Source organism: Oncorhynchus tshawytscha, linkage group LG28 (genome assembly GCF_018296145.1).
Source record: "Oncorhynchus tshawytscha isolate Ot180627B linkage group LG28, Otsh_v2.0, whole genome shotgun sequence".
Taxonomy (NCBI): domain Eukaryota; kingdom Metazoa; phylum Chordata; class Actinopteri; order Salmoniformes; family Salmonidae; genus Oncorhynchus; species Oncorhynchus tshawytscha.
In genome coordinates this window covers 29,141,165-29,159,453 of record NC_056456.1, presented here as the reverse complement: position 1 = coordinate 29,159,453, position 18,289 = coordinate 29,141,165, and the positions used below count along the sequence as shown (strand labels likewise).

At 41.4% G+C, this 18,289-nt stretch overlaps 2 protein-coding genes across 3 annotated transcripts; one reads left to right on the top strand and one right to left on the bottom strand.

The window, feature by feature from the left end:
- Nucleotides 1-284: 284 nt before the first annotated feature.
- Nucleotides 285-3,408, top strand: LOC112227044 (tissue factor). The gene is made up of 6 exons (XM_024391829.2): nt 285-544; nt 1,296-1,410; nt 1,631-1,824; nt 2,035-2,216; nt 2,356-2,524; nt 2,757-3,408. Exons 1-6 carry the CDS (start codon nt 472-474, stop codon nt 2,906-2,908), a joined length of 885 nt encoding a protein of 294 aa, XP_024247597.1. The 5' UTR covers nt 285-471; the 3' UTR covers nt 2,909-3,408.
- A 595-nt stretch (nt 3,409-4,003) lies between these two features.
- LOC112227042 (ATP-binding cassette sub-family D member 3) lies at nt 4,004-18,243 on the bottom strand. Of its 2 annotated transcripts, none has more exons than XM_024391827.2 (22): nt 17,999-18,243; nt 17,350-17,386; nt 15,188-15,283; nt 14,936-15,024; nt 11,904-11,973; nt 11,366-11,463; nt 10,330-10,453; nt 10,061-10,117; nt 9,753-9,895; nt 9,559-9,628; nt 9,026-9,095; nt 8,789-8,886; nt 8,609-8,700; nt 7,629-7,723; nt 7,403-7,475; nt 7,235-7,298; nt 7,003-7,080; nt 6,750-6,905; nt 6,251-6,370; nt 5,828-5,932; nt 5,283-5,339; nt 4,004-5,078 (listed from the first exon to the last, which is right to left on the bottom strand). In XM_024391827.2, exons 1-22 carry the CDS (start codon nt 18,106-18,108, stop codon nt 5,001-5,003), a joined length of 1,980 nt encoding a protein of 659 aa, XP_024247595.1. In that variant the 5' UTR covers nt 18,109-18,243; the 3' UTR covers nt 4,004-5,000. The 2 variants fall into 2 exon arrangements, with proteins under 2 accessions (XP_024247595.1, XP_024247596.1); XM_024391828.2 differs by having other exon boundaries at nt 17,350-17,424; nt 17,999-18,130.
- Nucleotides 18,244-18,289: the final 46 nt, after the last annotated feature.

Here is an 18,289-nt window from a genome sequence, read left to right as displayed (position 1 = left end):
ACATTTTTTAAATTTGAGTCAATGTCTCTCCATTCATGCCGCTGCTACGATATAAGGCAAGCTACAGGTAAAGTTTTACTATCCGGATGACCATGTACGGACAGTAATTGCCTTGACAGGTTATACGGACAGTAATTGCCTTGACAGGTTGTATGGGCAGGATGCTCAGCCAGTGACAAACCAATGATGTATATGAACCATTGGACAAAACCCAATGATCGAGGACAGTTGTAAGGGAGGTGGAGCTATTGTTGAATGAGTCGTAACTAAAATTCCGACCGCTCGCAACTTAAATCTAGTAGGCTATAAAAACGAGGCACCAGCAACACTGTGAGAGCAGTTATCTAACAAATTTTGAAGTGTTATTTTTAGACGAACACTAGCAACACTGACTCAAAGGAGGACAATCAGCATTCATTATTCGTTTTCGATAGCAAGAGGCTACTGCTACTGTCCGTAACATTTTGGATTATGATGGATGTAAGGACTTCTGTTCACTTTGGTGTTTCACTCTTATCGGTACTATTCACAATTGGAGCATCTGGTACGTTTTACCTATGGCTTATTTTGAGTTTCATCTCAAACATTTAGCCTATTTTATTATTATTTATTTTTTTACCCAAGGCTACCTAAATAGCCAGAGATTAAAATGTTCAGCTGATTCTACATAAATATTTCTGTTTATTCCATTGGCACCGTTTTTGCACTCCACATTGTAATATGCACAATTACGTAGCCCTGATGCTCAGTGGGAAATATGCGAGATATGTGCATTCAAATCGACATATGTAGGCTATAGATCCTATTTAATTTATAGGCTATTATTTGTGGATAATATCTTGATTCTTGCTTTTTTTTTATCAGGTTACAGTATCTGAGTTACAGAGGTACAATACTCTGGAATTCTTATCTTCACATTTTACAAAACATCCCTAAATAACTTAAAGGGAAGACTGGTGAACCAAACTACTCAGTAATCTCCTCCATATAACCTAACTCTCACACACTGACATGCACACAGTTCAACAAAATACTTTTTTTGTGTGATTACTGATCAATTAATTTATAATTAGTCGTTTTTTCAATGTTTTAACAAACTTTTTAAAATGTTGTAGTTTTGTTGTGGTGTGGTTTTCATATAAGCCCTTGGTCTTCTAACCACACCTGCACACTGTTTTTTTTTGGGGGGGGGGTTGTATTTATCTGTTCTGTTGTCTATCAATTGTTTTCTTTGGCGCAAATCCATTTGACTAAACTAAATAACTAATCATGCCTTGTTTTTCCTGGGTAAACAGGTGAGGATTATTTCCCAGAGGCGCAGAATGTTAAATGGGTGTCCAATAACTTCAAGACTATTCTAACATGGGGCCCTGAACCTACCAACTACACATACACCGTTGAATTTTCTGAGTAAGTAGCCTACATCATGTCTCTGCAGAGTGTCTGCACTGTTCTGTTCATAACATCATCATTGAAAAAAAACACCCTGTCTGTACAAGCACAAATTGACCACTTTTATTGATGAATACCTTCCTTCATGTCAGCAGAATTAACTTAAAACTGAGTGTACAAACTGTACCTATCACAGTTCAAAGACTGTGTGTGTGTGTGTGTGTGTGTGTGTGTTCAGGGTCGGCAAGGATAGACAGAGAAAACCCTACTGCATTCGGAGCTCGGGGACAGAGTGTGACCTCACCAACGAGCTGCGGAACCTGGAGGAGACCTACTCTGCCGACGTCCTATCAGAACCCCTGCCTGGCGTGAACTCTGACCTTGTAGAGTTCCCCTACACCCGGGCCGAGAGGTTCTGCCCCTACAAAGACAGTGAGTGCTATTAGCTACATTATTATTACAGTAATAAATACATTATTATTTTATTTATGCTCACACAGTAACAACCTGAGTCATTAAGCACCTTGTTACTGCATTGTAAAATAATGCCGTTATAGCATTAATTTATAAATGTTGATTTCACTGGAAATTCCCCAAATAAATTCTGTCTGTGGTGCCTAACTCGTCTGGTTCTCCTTTTAGCTCAAATAGGAGCACCGAGTTTCAACATCAAGCAGAGCGAAGACAAGACCAAGATGACACTCCACATACAGGACCCTCTCACTCCCATCTACAAAGATGACCAGCTGGTGACTATCAGAGACATCTTTAAGAATGACCTGAAGTACAACGTCGTATACAACAAAGCCGGGAGCACAGGAAAGGTGAGTTGATCAGTCACAGTCAATAGATTGTAAATGCATTGCTTATGATTCTATACCTGTTGATTCCCACCAATGAAACAAAACAAACAGTGTGTGACTTGAGATAATATTGTATCTAACTGTAAACCTCTGTCCACAGAAAGAGACAATGTCAGACCTGAGAGATGTCGAGCTGAACAACCTGGATAAAGGAGAGAGCTACTGCTTCATGGTGGCAGCCTATATCCCTTCCCGCTCTGTGAAGAAGAGACATGGAGATTGGAGCAAGCCGCAGTGCTCACCCAGAGAGAGCAAGACCATCTTTGAGGGTAAGGGACCCCACAATGCAAAGCACCTGGTATGTTGGAGTTGAGATGGGGTGGAAGGAATTTAAGGTGAAATTCAGTGTACTCAAATGTGTAGTGGATGGAGTAACTACAACAAATCTAGTCTATAAAGATAAACTGTAATTTGGGCAATAGTCCTTTTTACTATAGACTACAGTGTGTAGCAACTTCAAGAACTTCAAATAAATTAAGTATTCTTTCTCACTTCTCTCAGAATTCCCCTTTGGTGTGATCGCAGGTGCCATCGCCATCATGCTGGCAATGCTCATCATCCTCATCACTCTAACCGTGGTGTGCTGCAAACGCTTCTGCTGCAACAAAAAAGAAACTGTGGACAAGGAGAACCTGCAGTTGAGTCCAGTGTAAAGGTTTTGTGTGTATAGAGTACATGTGCCTTATAAATAATGGTACTTCACTAAATCAACCCTTTCAGAGGGAGGGAGCTGTGCTTCCAATAATTTAGCACAAATGTGTCTTAACACTGGAAATGCATGAGGTCTGTATTCACATTGCCTTTGTAAGTCTCATTATTAGCTGGTTCTTTTAAATGGGTAGATCATTTTTTACATGTCTTATTTATTTCTTTAATAATGTTGAACAAGTAAATTAGATGAATCCTTGAGAAATACATATTTTTGCCACTATGTAGAAAAAACATTTAATTACTTTGCCACTTATTTATTTCAATCAATTTTATTCTGTTAAATATTTATTTTTGTATGTCTAATATGTTGATGTATAGTTCATGTTGAATGGGATTTGTCCATATTGTGTGCTGTTGGAACATGGATTTGGTACTTTTGGATGTGATCACTGTGGTGCATTGTGGTACTTTTAATGTTTTACAAGTAAATGGATTGATATGAGTCAATTCTCATTTGTCTTTTATCTAACACTATCCCTGTGAAGGAAATTTGACTTACAGCGCCATCTAATGTCACCTTTGTATTACATTTGCCTTAAAATGATCTTAAATCATGTTTGAAACTGATGAGACAAGGGGAAAGCCTTTTCATAGTGATTGATTGTAGCTTAATGCCTGCTTATCAGTTTATGACCCAGGAAACCATGGGAACACCCTGGCAGAGGGGTGACACCACTGTCACATTGGCAACATGGTGCCAGAGACATGCCTTGGAGCAGGTCCAAGTAACAGGTGCAGCTCAATAAAAAAAAAGACTGCCTCTTCTTCATCTGAATGGACTTAAATGCCACTGTAACCTATTCCTAGTTCCCCTATATTTTTCTTGCACCGTGTTGGGCTAACATGCATCTGAAAAGGCAGAATAAGAGACATGGCAGAAGCTTTCTGGGGCATTTGCTTCACCTGTCCAAATGTTTCAAGATCAGTGTGGAATCAGTGGATGAATGAAAGGAGATAGGAAGCCACGTAATAGGTATTGGGATGCACAAACTATACTCTGATATCTAGTCTGCAGAACAGAAGACCCAGGGTCTTGAAACAATTAAGAAATATATATTAATGAAATATTTATTTCTTGTTCAGCTCATAGCAATGGCATTTTAAATATCCTATGTTAACAAAAAGTACCAGGTCCTCAATCCCCTTTTACAAAATAATCAAAGCTAAATTAAGTACAGTGTAAAGTAACTACAGTGCAGTACCTTCCAAATTGAGGCAGCCGCTGAGGGTTTATACTATGAGACAAAACATTTTTTTTTGCGTACATGTATGTACTACAATTGACATATTTGGACTAGCTATGCTTAACGTCATTTACAGTTACTGGCTTCATGAAAGAAGAATGCACTTCAGTGTTTCAACAAACAGCACTAAACAAACATTTAATTCAAAACTTGACATTAAAACTGACCATTTTAAATAATGAAAAACAATGCAATATTAACAGAAATAAAATTTAAACATACAATCGGTAAGGCTAATTTTCTTAGTACATTATTTGCGTCATATACAATTAAAACTCACTACACGCACGTCCTTAAAGGTAGACTCTGCAATATGACATCATCATACACAGCGGGGCGGCTTCCAGTTCTAAACAGAATTCAATCTGCCCTCAGGAAGAGCCAATACGGTCAGTCTTGGCAGAATTCAATCTGCCCTCAGGAAGAGCCAATACGGTCAGTCTTGGCAGAATTCAATCTGCCCTCAGGAAGAGCCAATACGGTCAGTCTTGGCAGAATTCAATCTGCCCTCAGGAAGAGCCAATACGGTCAGTCTTGGCAGAATTCAATTGTTTTGTTTATTTCTGCAAGCAGGAAGTGTACCCTGCTCTGTATGATGTCATATTGTGGACTCTACCTTTAATCTAATATAGGTTTAGCTATCTCTCTCTTGACATTGAGCTCCCAGTCTTCATACCGTTGCATAACATTTTAATATGTTAGGACTTGACTTCTCTGTTCCCTATGCTTCATGTAGTGCAGAATTACTTAGGACCTTCTATGTGAGCAATAATTAGCTGTGGTGAGGTCGTTATGACCCAAACGCAATTGTTTCCTGGGTGATGGCTTTGAACTCATAGTTTCCCCTTCCGTCCATGTGCAGGTAGTACTGGAGAAGAGACAGAAATCACTGGTTAGAAGGTGTCCTTTTAGATATTTGGAACGTATTTTAACCTATATAAAATAGATATAAACAAGTAAACTCTCTCAGAATTGAAAAAGGACAAAAGAACAGGGCTTTAGTATTCACCTGCATTTTACTATTATATGCACAGTCATTTTATGTTTCATCGTTCGGTGTGAAAGGACTTACCTCATGGTGCTTCCACAAAGACTTCCTGTGAGAAACTGTGAACAACGTGATGCCAACCTGGGGAATGGTACATATGACATCCCATAAGCTCGGAAAACACTTTCTCAGTCTCCTGTAAGTTTATTTTTTATTTAACTAGGCAAATCAGTTTACAAATTATTTTTACAATGACGGCCTCCTGAGGGGAAGGGGGCTGGGATTAAAAATAGGACAAAACACACATCACGACAAGAGACACCACAACACTACATAAAAAGAGACCTAAGACAACAACATAGCATGTCAGCAACACATGAAAACACAGCATGGCAGCAGCACACAACATGGTACAGACATTATTGGGCACAGACAACAACACAAAGGGCAAGAAGGTAGAAACAACAACACATCACATCAAGTTACCATGCATCAGTTTCCTTGAATCTTTTTCATTCCTCTTTCACAATGTGCACAAATAATAGATTTTTAAATAATCATCATTATATTGACAAAATGGCCTATTTAATGTATAATCTTCATTAATAGTCCACAGTGTTGTATCTTACCGTCCTACAATGGCTGTAGATGAAGTCCTCCACATCTACACTCACAGCACTGGTGCACTCATCCAGAATGGCAAACTGGGGCTTGTGGTAGAACAGACGGGCCATCTAGATACCAGAGAGAGAGAGAGAGAGAGTGTGTAAGTGAGTGAGTGAGTGAGTGAGTGAGTGAGTGAGTGAGTGAGTGAGTGAGTGAGTGAGTGAGTGAGTGAGTGAGTGAGTGAGAGAGTGTCCAATCAATGAAAAGCTACATTTACCCATTTTACAGCATATGTGCTTGTAAAATGGTCTTAAACGTCATGGCAACATAAATGGAGTGAAGTGCTATGCAGCTAGCAGAATTAGTCTGGCATAGAAAGAGACAAAACAACTACACGTGTCTACACTATTCTCTGTTGTTTTTTTAGGAAATGAGCAGTGACTTACAGCCATCCTCTGTTTCTCTCCTCCACTGAGGACGTCCATCCAGTCCTGGACCGTGTCCCAGCTGCCCTCCCGCTCCAGGATGTGACCAAGCTGGACGTTGTCCAGGTACTCCTTCAGCACCTGTTCCCCAGCACAACACACACACACACACACACAGATACGTACAAACACGCCAGTATACCACACTGTCAGCAAACAGCATGCATAGCTTTGTGTTATACTCAGACATACCCTACTGACAGAGGCCACGTACAGCACACTGTTCTTTCTTCATTTTTTAAATGTTACCTTTATTTAACTAGGCAAGTCAGTTAAGAACAAATTCTTATTTTCAATGACGGCCTTGAAACAGTGGGTTAACTGCCTGTTCAGGGGCAGAATGACAGATTTGTACCTTGTCAGCTCATGAGAAGCATTACAATCATTGGTCCAGAAAAAGACTGCTGTGATTGAATATATGATCCAGTAATGAGCTGATGTGATTAGATAGTTAGTCTACCTTATCAAAGGTGCCCTTCCTCCTCTGGTCCTCCACTGTATCTGGGTAGATCACCTGATCCCTCAGAGAGCCCAGGGTCATGTATGGCCTCTGGGGAACATAGAAGAGTTTCCCTCGCTCAGGTTTGGTGAGACGGCCACCAAACAGAGGCCAGAGCTGAGAAACAGACACATCCATTACTACTCATGAATGTAAAACAGTCAACACTACAGCAACATAATAGGCTTTTTCAGCAATTGTTGATTCCTCATACCTCTCCCAGGACTCTGAAGAGTGAGCTCTTCCCACAGCCGTTGGGGCCACACACCAAGACGTTTGTCCCTGACGTCACCTTAGGTTAGCAGGGGATGGGAAGGCACAGTACAGCCGTCTGCACTTACAGATTAAACAGTCCCTCAACCGTCTAAAGTCTAGTCTATAGATTTCATGAATTGTATAAATTGGTTCAGTACGGAGTTGCTCCTAGGTGGGATTGAGATACTCACCTCAAAGCTAAGGTCTTTGATAAGAATGTCCCCATTGGGCGTTGCAAGGGGTGTATGCTCAAACCTGAGACACAAGTACAACATCAAACCAGGTAGTACCTACTTTCATTAAGCATGTTGATCATGTTTATTCTATTGCTATAATACATGTATCTGTCAGACACCTACTTAATAATCTTGTCTTTGTGGATGATTTCACCACTTCCTGGGACCAAGGTGATTCTATCTTGTAATTCACCATCTGAAAATGTGACAAAAGAAATCTAAAGCAATCATCTCTCACATCAACTTGTAAAATGTTGTCATGTTCCTGCATTAGAGTACTACAACATCAGACTGCTATCCAACAACAATAATATCATCAATACATCATCAGGGAACATGCAGCGGGCACCTCTTCCTCCCTGTTGAGAGACCATGGTCCTCTCGTATTTCCCAGAGTTCAGCTCTTTCAGGACTTTCATGATCTCGGTGATGCGAGCTGTGAACCTGTAGGGGGACAGCAGGGGTCAGTGAGGAGGAGACAGCAGGGGTCAGTGAGGAAGAGACAGCAGGGGTCAGTGAGGAAGAGACAGCAGGGGTCAGTGAGGAAGAGACAGCAGGGGTCAGTGAGGAAGAGACAGCAGGGGTCAGTGAGGAAGAGGCAGCAGGGGTCAGTGAGGAAGAGGCAGCAAGGGTCAGTGAGGAGGCAGCAAGGGTCAGTGAGGAGGAGGCAGCGCAGCAGGGGTCAGTGAGGAGGAGGCAGCAGGGGTCAGTGAGGAGGAGACAGCAGGGGTCATTGAGGAGGAGACAGCAGGGGTCATTGAGGAGGAGACAGCAGGGGTCATTGAGGAGGAGACAGCAGGGGTCATTGAGGAGGAGACAGCAGGGGTCATTGAGGAGGAGACAGCAGGGGTCATTGAGGAGGAGACAGCAGGGGTCATTGAGGAGGAGACAGCAGGGGTCATTGAGGAGGAGACAGCAGGGGTCATTGAGGAGGAGACAGCAGGGGTCATTGAGGAGGGGACAGCAGATGGAGGGAAAGAAGAACAAGTGGAGCAATCTCAGACCATTAAACCAGTGAACAATATAACTGGTCCCAGATCTGTTTGTATTCTTACCGTCTCCATTGCTGTCATTATCAGGCCAAACAGTCTAGCCTAACAGCAATCTTCAAATATGAACATTAATGAGTTTGAGGAGAACAGAGGATTGGATCCTAATTTGATAACCCCCACAACTATACAAATATTGGAACTCTATCGCAATAACTGACAGGGAGTTGACATGATAGCACAAACAGACTGGCATTCAGACTACCAGTGAACCACCGAACCAATGAACCATTGCACCAGTTGCACCAATTGTGAGATAAGAGCATTGTGTATGACTGACCCAGAGAGCCTGCTCATCTCTCTGCCAGCCAGGACGATTCTGCCCAGGGCCTGAGACATGCTCAGCAACATACGCCCACTCTGGTAATAGTCCTTGAATGAGAACGAGGGAGAGGAGACACAGGGACGTTAGGATCTCAACCATCCAGAACACAGACACACACACTCTGTCTCTCCTCACCTCTAGCAGCTCAGCGTGGGTACTGCGTAGGTGGCGTGGGTGGGTGTGGTTCAGGAACGGCCTGCTCACCACCAGGTACCCCACAACAGTGGCAATATCTACAGAGATGGGGAAAACCACAAGTAGTTAATTCAGCTATTGTCAGTTAATTCAGCTATATTATCTTAATTCGGATGAGAGAAGATAAATAAAGCAATTGATAACAAACTTCAAATCAAAGACATGACAAGTTCTCACACTTTGCAATGATGCTGTCCACGAAACCAGTTGAAAAGCGGAAGACAATGAAATTGTGCAAATGATCCACCTAGCGGTAAAAGGGAATGCAACGTGAGACATTGTATATGCATTGCAGTATAGATATTCTGTGATACCACAGGGCCCGCAGGTCATTTTATTTGGCCGCCCAACTTTTTAAAACATTTTTATGTTGGGTACATAAAAGACTGTAAAACCCCCCCAGCAAATCAGCTCCAAGTGATTTTAATTCTGGGAATCTGTTCCAAAGTATTCCCATGTATAATAGAGAGATATGTGTGATCGTATACAAATGTGAACACGGTTTGAAATGATTATGTTTTAGTCAAATGTTATATCTGTTTGGGATTCTTGCGGTCAGTTTGCAGTCTACAAATGATTTGAAATGATATTCTGTCCCCCTGACCATCCACCCAAGAAAAAAATCATCCTCAGGCTGAATCTAGTTGGTGATCCCTGCCATAGTAAGTCAACTACTGCCACTGATACATTTAAAGCCCCTGCCCTCTCACCAGTTTCTGGAAGGTAGAGTGAATGGTCTGTTTCTCCCTCAGGTTTCCATTGTAGAAGGCAATTTCTTCACTGTGGGAAACAAAACATTAAACCTTTAATTTTTCACAGTGGAAAAAGAACATGAAACAGAAATTCTTTGTCTAAAAAAAGAAGAGAGGAACAGTGGTAAGGAGAGATGTGTGCCCCGACTGACCTGTTGGTAATTAGGCGTGAGTTGACGAATCGGTACTCTCCCTCGTATCTCTGCTCCATCACCGTCATCTTGCCGATGGGCCGCCGCAGACGTGTCAAGATGAGCCCAGAGAACACCAGGTAGCCTATCATACAGGCAGGACCCTGAGGGGGAGAGGAAAGTAGAATAGAGACGTTAGAAACTCTATTCTGCTGTACGGATGCATTGGAGATTATCATGGTCATTCTTTCAATTTAAACTACATGAGCCTAACTGTAGGACAATTCCAGAGATCCATAGAAGGCTACATTAGACAAAGCAAGACTCACCTGTGGCCCGATGGCCGAGGTCAACTTGAAGATGTACAGACCAATGTCCAATAGAGGCTGAAGGGACAGAAAACCTGTCTGATTATCATAGGTTCAGTGTACTGTCAATAGCGGTAGATTGTATCAGGCTTTGAGCAGCATTAGTTGTCTCTACAACAGAGGGATTTTTTAATAGCCTGGTTGAACCCGACTGAATTCTGCACTAACCATTGTTTCATTTGAGTGCAGAATTCGGTCTAGTTTATCCAGGCTATTTAAGTGCAGGTTACCTTGCTGATGTTGGAGTAGAGGTCCACTACACTGTTACAGAACCTCTCAACGTCCTGGGTCAACAGCTGGTCGGGGTTACCGATGCGGTTGTCCAGGTTACCAATCTTATAGTACGTGTAACCTCTGGAGGATGGTGTGGTGAAAACATGACACAGGATTTGGCAGGTGGGTTATGTATTTTCTATCACTGAGTTTATGAAGTCATTGTTCATTACACCATTGTAACAGGGTCACTACACTGTAAGTACCTATTGCATTGTGGCTATGAAATTTGTAAGATGAAAGAGGATCAAGGCAAAATCCTTCCAAACTAGCTCTATTTCTAAGGGCTAATCCACTCTGTTATATACGAACTAGAGACAGCGTCCAGAATGGCGTTTTCAGCGTAATCAACTTAAGTTTGCATACGCTGTTTCTGGTTGCTGCCATCTTTCTATATTCGTTTTTACTGGGACAACTATACCTGCGCACTAGCGCTCAGTGCGCACTGGACAGACAGCAAGCAGTACCACACGAACATGCTCTGGGAACTCTGCCAGAGTGTGCCAAGAACGTGGACAGCTACACAAACCAACCGGCACATCCCCTGGCCAACTGGGCTCAGCATGAATAAAATGTTTCCATATCTTCGGCTGTGAGTGTTGAAAAAGAAAAATCGTCTTCAGTGACAATTAAGTGAATAATTCAATGGTAGTTTTGTGCACAAAGGTGATGACATAAGTGTCTTATTAAGAATTTTCAAATGTGACTTCTCTATGGGGCCGTCTATGGGAATTGCTTTCTGGGCCGGACTTCAGTTAAACTGCAATAACGAAGCTGTCATCTGGGCACAGCCGAACGTGTGCTTCCAGTCCGGAACCCGGGGACCTGAGCTAATCTAGTCATCCAGAAACAAATCTCCCGCTACGTGATTTGGGTTGGATGCAAATGTTAATGTCTTTCACAAGAGACAAGCTAAGGGCAGACAAACAGATGTTCTCTCAGAAGTAATATTCTGCAAGAAGTAGGTCTGGGAATGTGATCAACAGGACTTACTGTAGGTACTCATCATAGAGGTGCTTGGTGAGTCGAACCCGGCAACAGAGCTTCAGTTCATTCAAACCCAGCTTGAGGAAGTTGTTAACCAGCGAGATCTGAAACAGGCAAACGGGCCATAATAGCAGTCTCATTTAAAAGCAGTGCATTACATTTTATAGTGCGAGTATACCACTCAATTGGAATATGTGCACTGAGTAAATAATCATAAACACCTCATAAAACCTCTAATAAATATAGGCCAGGGATCACAAGTCTGTTATCAGGCAGTTTTAGTATTGACCAAAAATACACACAAACGCTCTCCCCATTGGGCACAATACTAATACTAACGTAAACCACCATTCCCAAATCTTGAGGTTAAATGTAAGTTTATTAGTTTAATATCAAATATATTGTATTGAGAAATTATAATGTGTAATTCTACACATGAAACTGTTAGTTATATAATCATATATTTTGTTTTAATCTACGGGTAGTAGAGACAATTAAGACAACAAATTAACCACAAAAATAGAAGTATGAAAGTTGCACTTACAAATGGCATGACTTTTATAAAGTTGAACAAGAGTCTCTTGAAATCTTTTGTTGAACGACCAATAATTGCACTGCAAACCAACATCCACAAAGTGAATACACTCACAATGTCACATACAGGGCAAAAGTGGGGTCATTCTACATTGTAAACCAAAGGTGTCTGTGTTTTTTCAGTGTTTCTTAGCGCACAGAAAAACCCAACACGGGAAGAGCTAGATTGTCCGCACCTAAAGAAGCCTATTTCACTTCCTCAAAATACCCAGCATGAATTGTTTTTATTTCACCTTTATTTAAATAGGCCATGGTGGCGAAGTAATTACAATATAGCAATTAAAACACTGGAATGGTAGATGTGCAGGAGATACTAGGGTGCAAAGGAGCAAGATAAATAAATAAATACTGTATGGGGATGAGGTAGTTGGATGGGCTATTTACAGATGGGCTATGTACGGTTGGGTGCTGCTATGGTGACCAATGAGCTGAGATAAGGCGGGGCTTTACCTAGCAGAGACTTGTAGATGACCTGGAGCCAGTGGGTTTGGCGACGAGTATGAAGCAAGGGCCAGCCAACGAGAGCGTACAGGTCGCAGTGGTGTTGTAGTTATGTACAGGTGCAGTGATCTGTGAACTGCTCTGACAGCTGGTGCTTAAAGTTAGTGAGGGAGATATGAGTCTCCAGCTTCAGTGATTTTTGCAATTCGGTCCAGTCATTGGCAGCAGAGAACTGGAAGGAAAGGCGGTCAAAGGAGGAATTGGCTTTGGGGGTGACCAGTGAAATAGACCTGCTGGAGCGCGTGCTGCTATGGTGACCAGTGAGCTGAGATAAGGTGGGGCTTTACCTAGCAAAGACTTGGGGTTTAGTGACGAACATGAAGCAAGGGCCAGCCAACGAGAGCATACAGGTCGCAGTGGTGAGTAGTATATGGGGCTTTGGTGACAAAACGGATGGCACTGTGATAGACTGCATCCAATTTGCTGAGTAGAGTGTTGGAGGCTATTTTGTAAATGACATCGCCGAAGTCGAGGCTCGGTAGGATAGTCAGTTTTACGAGGGTATGTTTGGCAGCATGAGTGAAGGATGCTTTGTTGCGAAATAGGAATAGGAAGAGCAATCACTGCAGCTGTTCACCCCATGTTAGTGGGCAAATGGACATCGCCAATTTAAATCCCAAACTTAATTAACCCGCTGTGACGCAGAAATGTTACAAACTCTGTTTTAGATGAGATTGACTTTATTATCCAAATTACCCTATTTACACTTTGTAGTAGATTTTGACACTAGAATACCTGCTTCTGACTCATATCGATGCCACATAGGCCGTTATCAAAGGGATTAGTTGCTTTCAAAGGCAGTCGCTCTTTAAACTGACCCAGCTAGTTGGGCGAGAGTGAGTCACTGGATCTTGAAAAAGGCTATCACCCTGATCAATTACTGAACATTGGGAAAAGCCACTGGTAAAAGGTGAACACAGCAGGATGAGGAGTGCAAATAAAGTCTCATTAATAAGTTGGGCCAGTTTAGTCCTGTAGGGCTGCCAGGATCAAATGTCTGTTGATTTTTCCACCCCAAACACAAAATGAAACCCGCTCTAGAAAATAACCAGGATTATGTTAATAACTGACTAGAAGGTAAATACACTATTTCAAATATTTTCAAGCCTGCAACCCTTCATGACCAGTGATGCCCACAAACGCAATTAAACCACAACAACAATACACAAGTGAATTCATAAGCACTTAATCATATTCTACTTTCAGGCACCCCAAGCAGCAATGTATTCCATGCAAATGGACACTGGTATGGCAGCAATATAGTAATAAAAGCGCTTCTTGAAAAGATTGACATCTCTGCTAATTATTCCACTGTGGAGGAATTAAGAGATGATTATAACCTGTCAAATACAATAAATAACCATTCTGCAAAGCTATGTTGAAATTGCTACTGGCAATGCTGGTGTGCTAGGGCTTTCTATGGAGTCCTACCTCTAGGGCTGGGCGATATGGCCTGAAAAATCACATCTTGATTTATTCAAAGTCATGAGCGATTCACATCTTTATTTTGTAACGTTTTCTCTTAAACTTTGTTGAACAATTAAAAGGTCAAATACACTGCATTTCAAACAGTCAGGTCAGGAATAATCTAATGAATTCAGGGCTTGGAAAATGATAACTAGGCTAAATATAAGCCTTCTACAACAATAAGACCCACTAATAATTGTATTATTTTAGCCTGCTTTTGTTACAATAACCACTGATCTGGCTTTCAAGTCAGTCTATGAAAATGACATTTTTGTTACAAATTGAACAGGAACCATGCATAACACACATTCACTAATAATGACTAACTTCTTGTAGCAGGCATTATAGAAAATGAACACAGGTCTCATAAATACTCTCTGAAGCACAAGTCCATGTGCTAGTGAGTAGCCAGCTAATCTTTATTTTTAAAGTCTAGCCAACTTGGATCTATTTGCTTATAAATGCGTATTTTTATGCTCATTGCACATTCATAAAACACAGGACTAGACAACTAGCACAACAGTATGTGGCTAAAATGCTGCAGAGGCGGTAGGTGGTACTGCAATGCCGCGTGCGACAGTAATTGAGCATTTATTTTCCACATGTTCATTGATACTCTCGTTTTAGTAGGGTCTCCTCTGTTCTACATTTTGGCAGTTGAGACAAAAAGGGTATCGTTAGAAAATATAATTTTGTCTCTAAAACAGTAAAATAATGTCTCTAAACTTTCGGTGTCCATAAGATTGATTATGTTGGACCAAACCTCAAATACAGAGTTTAAAAAGCTTGTTGTCAGGGTGAAGTTATCGTTCATCTTAGTTGTTGTAAGTGGCAGGGGCTTGGTGCCTGTGTAAGAGCGGGAAGGTGCACAGAGCACAGAAGAAGTCGAGACCAAAAAGACAGAACACTTATAAAACGAACACAAAATAAAAAATGTAAAAAGATTTTTGCGATACAGGCATTTGGAACATCGACCTGAAACATTAATTAGATATATTGCCCAGCCCTACCTACCTCTCGATCATGGTGCCATTCTGGATCATCCACACATCACAGTAGGTTCTGGCCACCAGCATGGCAGCGATGAGGAGACAGTATCCTGACTGTGGAGAGGTAGATTACCAGAAATAGGTCAACACAAGTGATCGGGAGATGTGTTGAGATGTTACACAATACACTTCCTTACATTAAGTGAAATGTAATTCCAATCAAGATGAAAATGTTGGAGTGCATTCAAAGTCATCAAGTTTGTAGAAGAGCTCTTACCTCTTTGCAGAACACTCCAGGAACCATGATCTTCACTATCTTCAGGATACGTGCAAAGAACACCTTGTCCACCACCGTCCTTTCCTTCTTGGCCTCCTGACACACATCATACCAAACATTTACAGATTAATCAGAAAAATAAACCCCTTCAAATCTCACCAGCTCAGTCCTACATGGTTAATCTGGTAACGGCATGTGGATATTGACATTGTTGCCAAAATGTTGTCCCTGGGTGTGGTAAGACAGGGGTCCCAAACTTTTTCACTCTGGCCCCCCTTCCAGCATTGGGGAAGATCCCGCGCAAGTGCCATGTCCATTTCTATGGACACATGCACTGCTCATAACACAAACTGTTCACATCCCTCTTGTTGGTGGAAAGAATTTCACAGGTTTCAAGCTTATTTCCTGCAATTCTATGCAATTTGACAAGGGGCACAAAGAACCTTCAGCAGTTTTAAAGCACATTTTCTTGCAATTCTATACATTTTGGCATATATTTTATGTATTCATGTGATATTTGAGTGACTAAAAAATGTACAACACTATCTATGGGTTAAAGTTTTTTTAATTTTATGTTAGCTGACATGGTCTAGTTGATCTGGACATTTGAGCATGGTTCTTCTTTATTTTTACGATTTTCTACATTGTAGAATAAAAACTATGAAATAACATATATGGAATCATGTAGTAACCAAAAAAGTGTTATACAAATCAAAATATATTTTATATTTGAGATTCTTCAAAGCAGCCACCCTTTGCCTTGATGACAGCTTTGCACACTCTTGGCATTCTCTGAACCAGATTCATGAGGTAGTCACCCAGAATGCATTTCAATTAACAGGTTTGCCTTGTTAAAAGTTCATTTGTGGAATTTCTTTCCTTTTTAATGCATTTGAGCCAATCAGTTGTGTTGTGACAAGGTAGAGGTGGTATACAGAAGATAGCCCTATTTGGTAAAAGATCAAGTCCATATTATGGCAGGAACAGCTAAAATAAGCAAAGAGAAACGACAGTCCATCATTACTTTAAGACATGAAGGTTAGTCAATCCGGAACATTTGAAGAACTTTGAAAGTTTCTTCAAGGTCAGTTGCAAAAACCATTAAGCGCAATGATGAAACGGGCTCTCATGAGGACCAACCACAGGAAAGGATGACCCACAGTTACCTCTGCTGCAGAGGATTAGTTCATTAGAGTTACCTGCCTCAGAAATTGCAGCCCAAATAAATGCTTCACAGAGTTCAAGTAACAGACGAATCTCAACATCAACTGTTCAGAGGAGACCGCGTGAATCAGTCATTCATAGTCGAACTGCTACAAAGAAACCACTACTAAAGGACACCAATAAGAAGAAGAGACTTGCTTGGGCCAAGAAACACGAGCAATGGATGTTAGACTGGTGTACATCTGTCCTTTGGTCTGATGAGTCCAAATTTGAGTTTTGGTTCCAACCGCCGTGTTTTTGTGAGACGCAGAGTAGGCGAACGGATGATCTCCACTTGTGTGGTTCCCACCGTGAAGCATGGAGGTGGTGGTGTGATGGTGCTTTGCTGGTGACACTGTCAGTGATTTAGAACTCAAGGCACACTTAACCAGCATTGCTACCACAGCATTCTGCAGCAATACGCCATCCAAACTGGTTTGCACTTATTGGGATTATCATTTGTTTTTCAACAGGACAATGACCCAACACAACTCCAGGCAGTGTAAGAGCTATTTGACCAAGAAGAATGATAGAGTGCTGCATCAGATGACCTCGCCTCCACTATCACCCCAATTGAGATGGTTTGGGATGAGTTTGACCACAGAGTGAAGGAAAAGCAGCCAATAAGTGCTCAGCATATGTGGGAACTCCTTCAAGACTGTTGGAAAAGCATTCCCGGTGAAGCTGGTTGAGAGAATGCCAAGAGTGTGCAAAGCTGTCATCAAGGCAAAGGGTGGCTACTTTGAAGAATCCCAGATATAAAATATATTTTGATTTGTTGAACAACTTTTTGGTTACTACATGAGTCCATATGTTATTTCATAGTTGATGTCTTCACTAGTATTCTACAGTGTAGAAAATTGTAAAAATAAAGAAAAAAAATACTATGGTAAGAGAGATTTCAACATTGAGTGTTACAACTCAGTAGTTGGTCATATTTCCTGAATACAAAAACTTACATCTTTGCTCAACTGTAGTTCTGATGATCTTTTCACCCTAAACATAAAACAGTAAATGAAGCCAATCAATGGTACCTAAAGACACACAACACACACATATTACTTTGTTAGCTAGACCTTGGAATCCTGACCACCCAGCTATAAAAGGCAATTCAATCATAGTCCCCCAGGACCTCTGAGTGGCAGTAGAAAAAATGTATTCCATAAACTACTAGCTACCTAAAAGTGTTAAAACAACATAACAGAAATCTCTGATTCAATGTCATCATACCGCAACTTGTCTCAGTTACATTTTGTCTGACAAATGCCGCGTTCAGAAATACTGGGAACTCGGAAATCTCCGAATTAAGTGCGTTAAAAACAACTGTGAATTCGGCACAAAAAAAAACCGATCTCCAGCTGGGAAAATCGTTTAGAACGGTCATCCAACTCCGGAACTCGCGACTCTTTCTAGAGCTCCGACTTTCCGACCTGAAGATCACTGACGTCATGATTTGACCTCTTACTTTCCCCTAGTTCCCAGTTGTTTTCAACGCGACATTACTAGCTAGCCAATGTTGTTGGCTACATCAGTTTAGCATTATGACGGGCAGTCATCTAGCTAATCTTACTTTAGCTACGAAATAGTTGTCAAGTTTAACTTAGTTACCCATTTATCTTGTCAGCATGTCTTTTCCTCTTGAGAAGATACAAGGCAACGATTGTGGTGCCTGCTACAGTGCAGTTCTTAGCTGTAAAGTATTTACTGATCGCCGCCATGTTTTCATCTGTCGACCGACCAAAGAAGTAACGAGATGCATGCTGGGGTAGCTACTTGGCTGGCGTGCTAGCATAATGAGCTATATGGTGCAACATTTCAGTATATTAGACAAATGCAATGCACACATCGTATGAATAAACTGTTTTAGCCAAGGACAAAAAAGTCAGCATGTCCTTTATC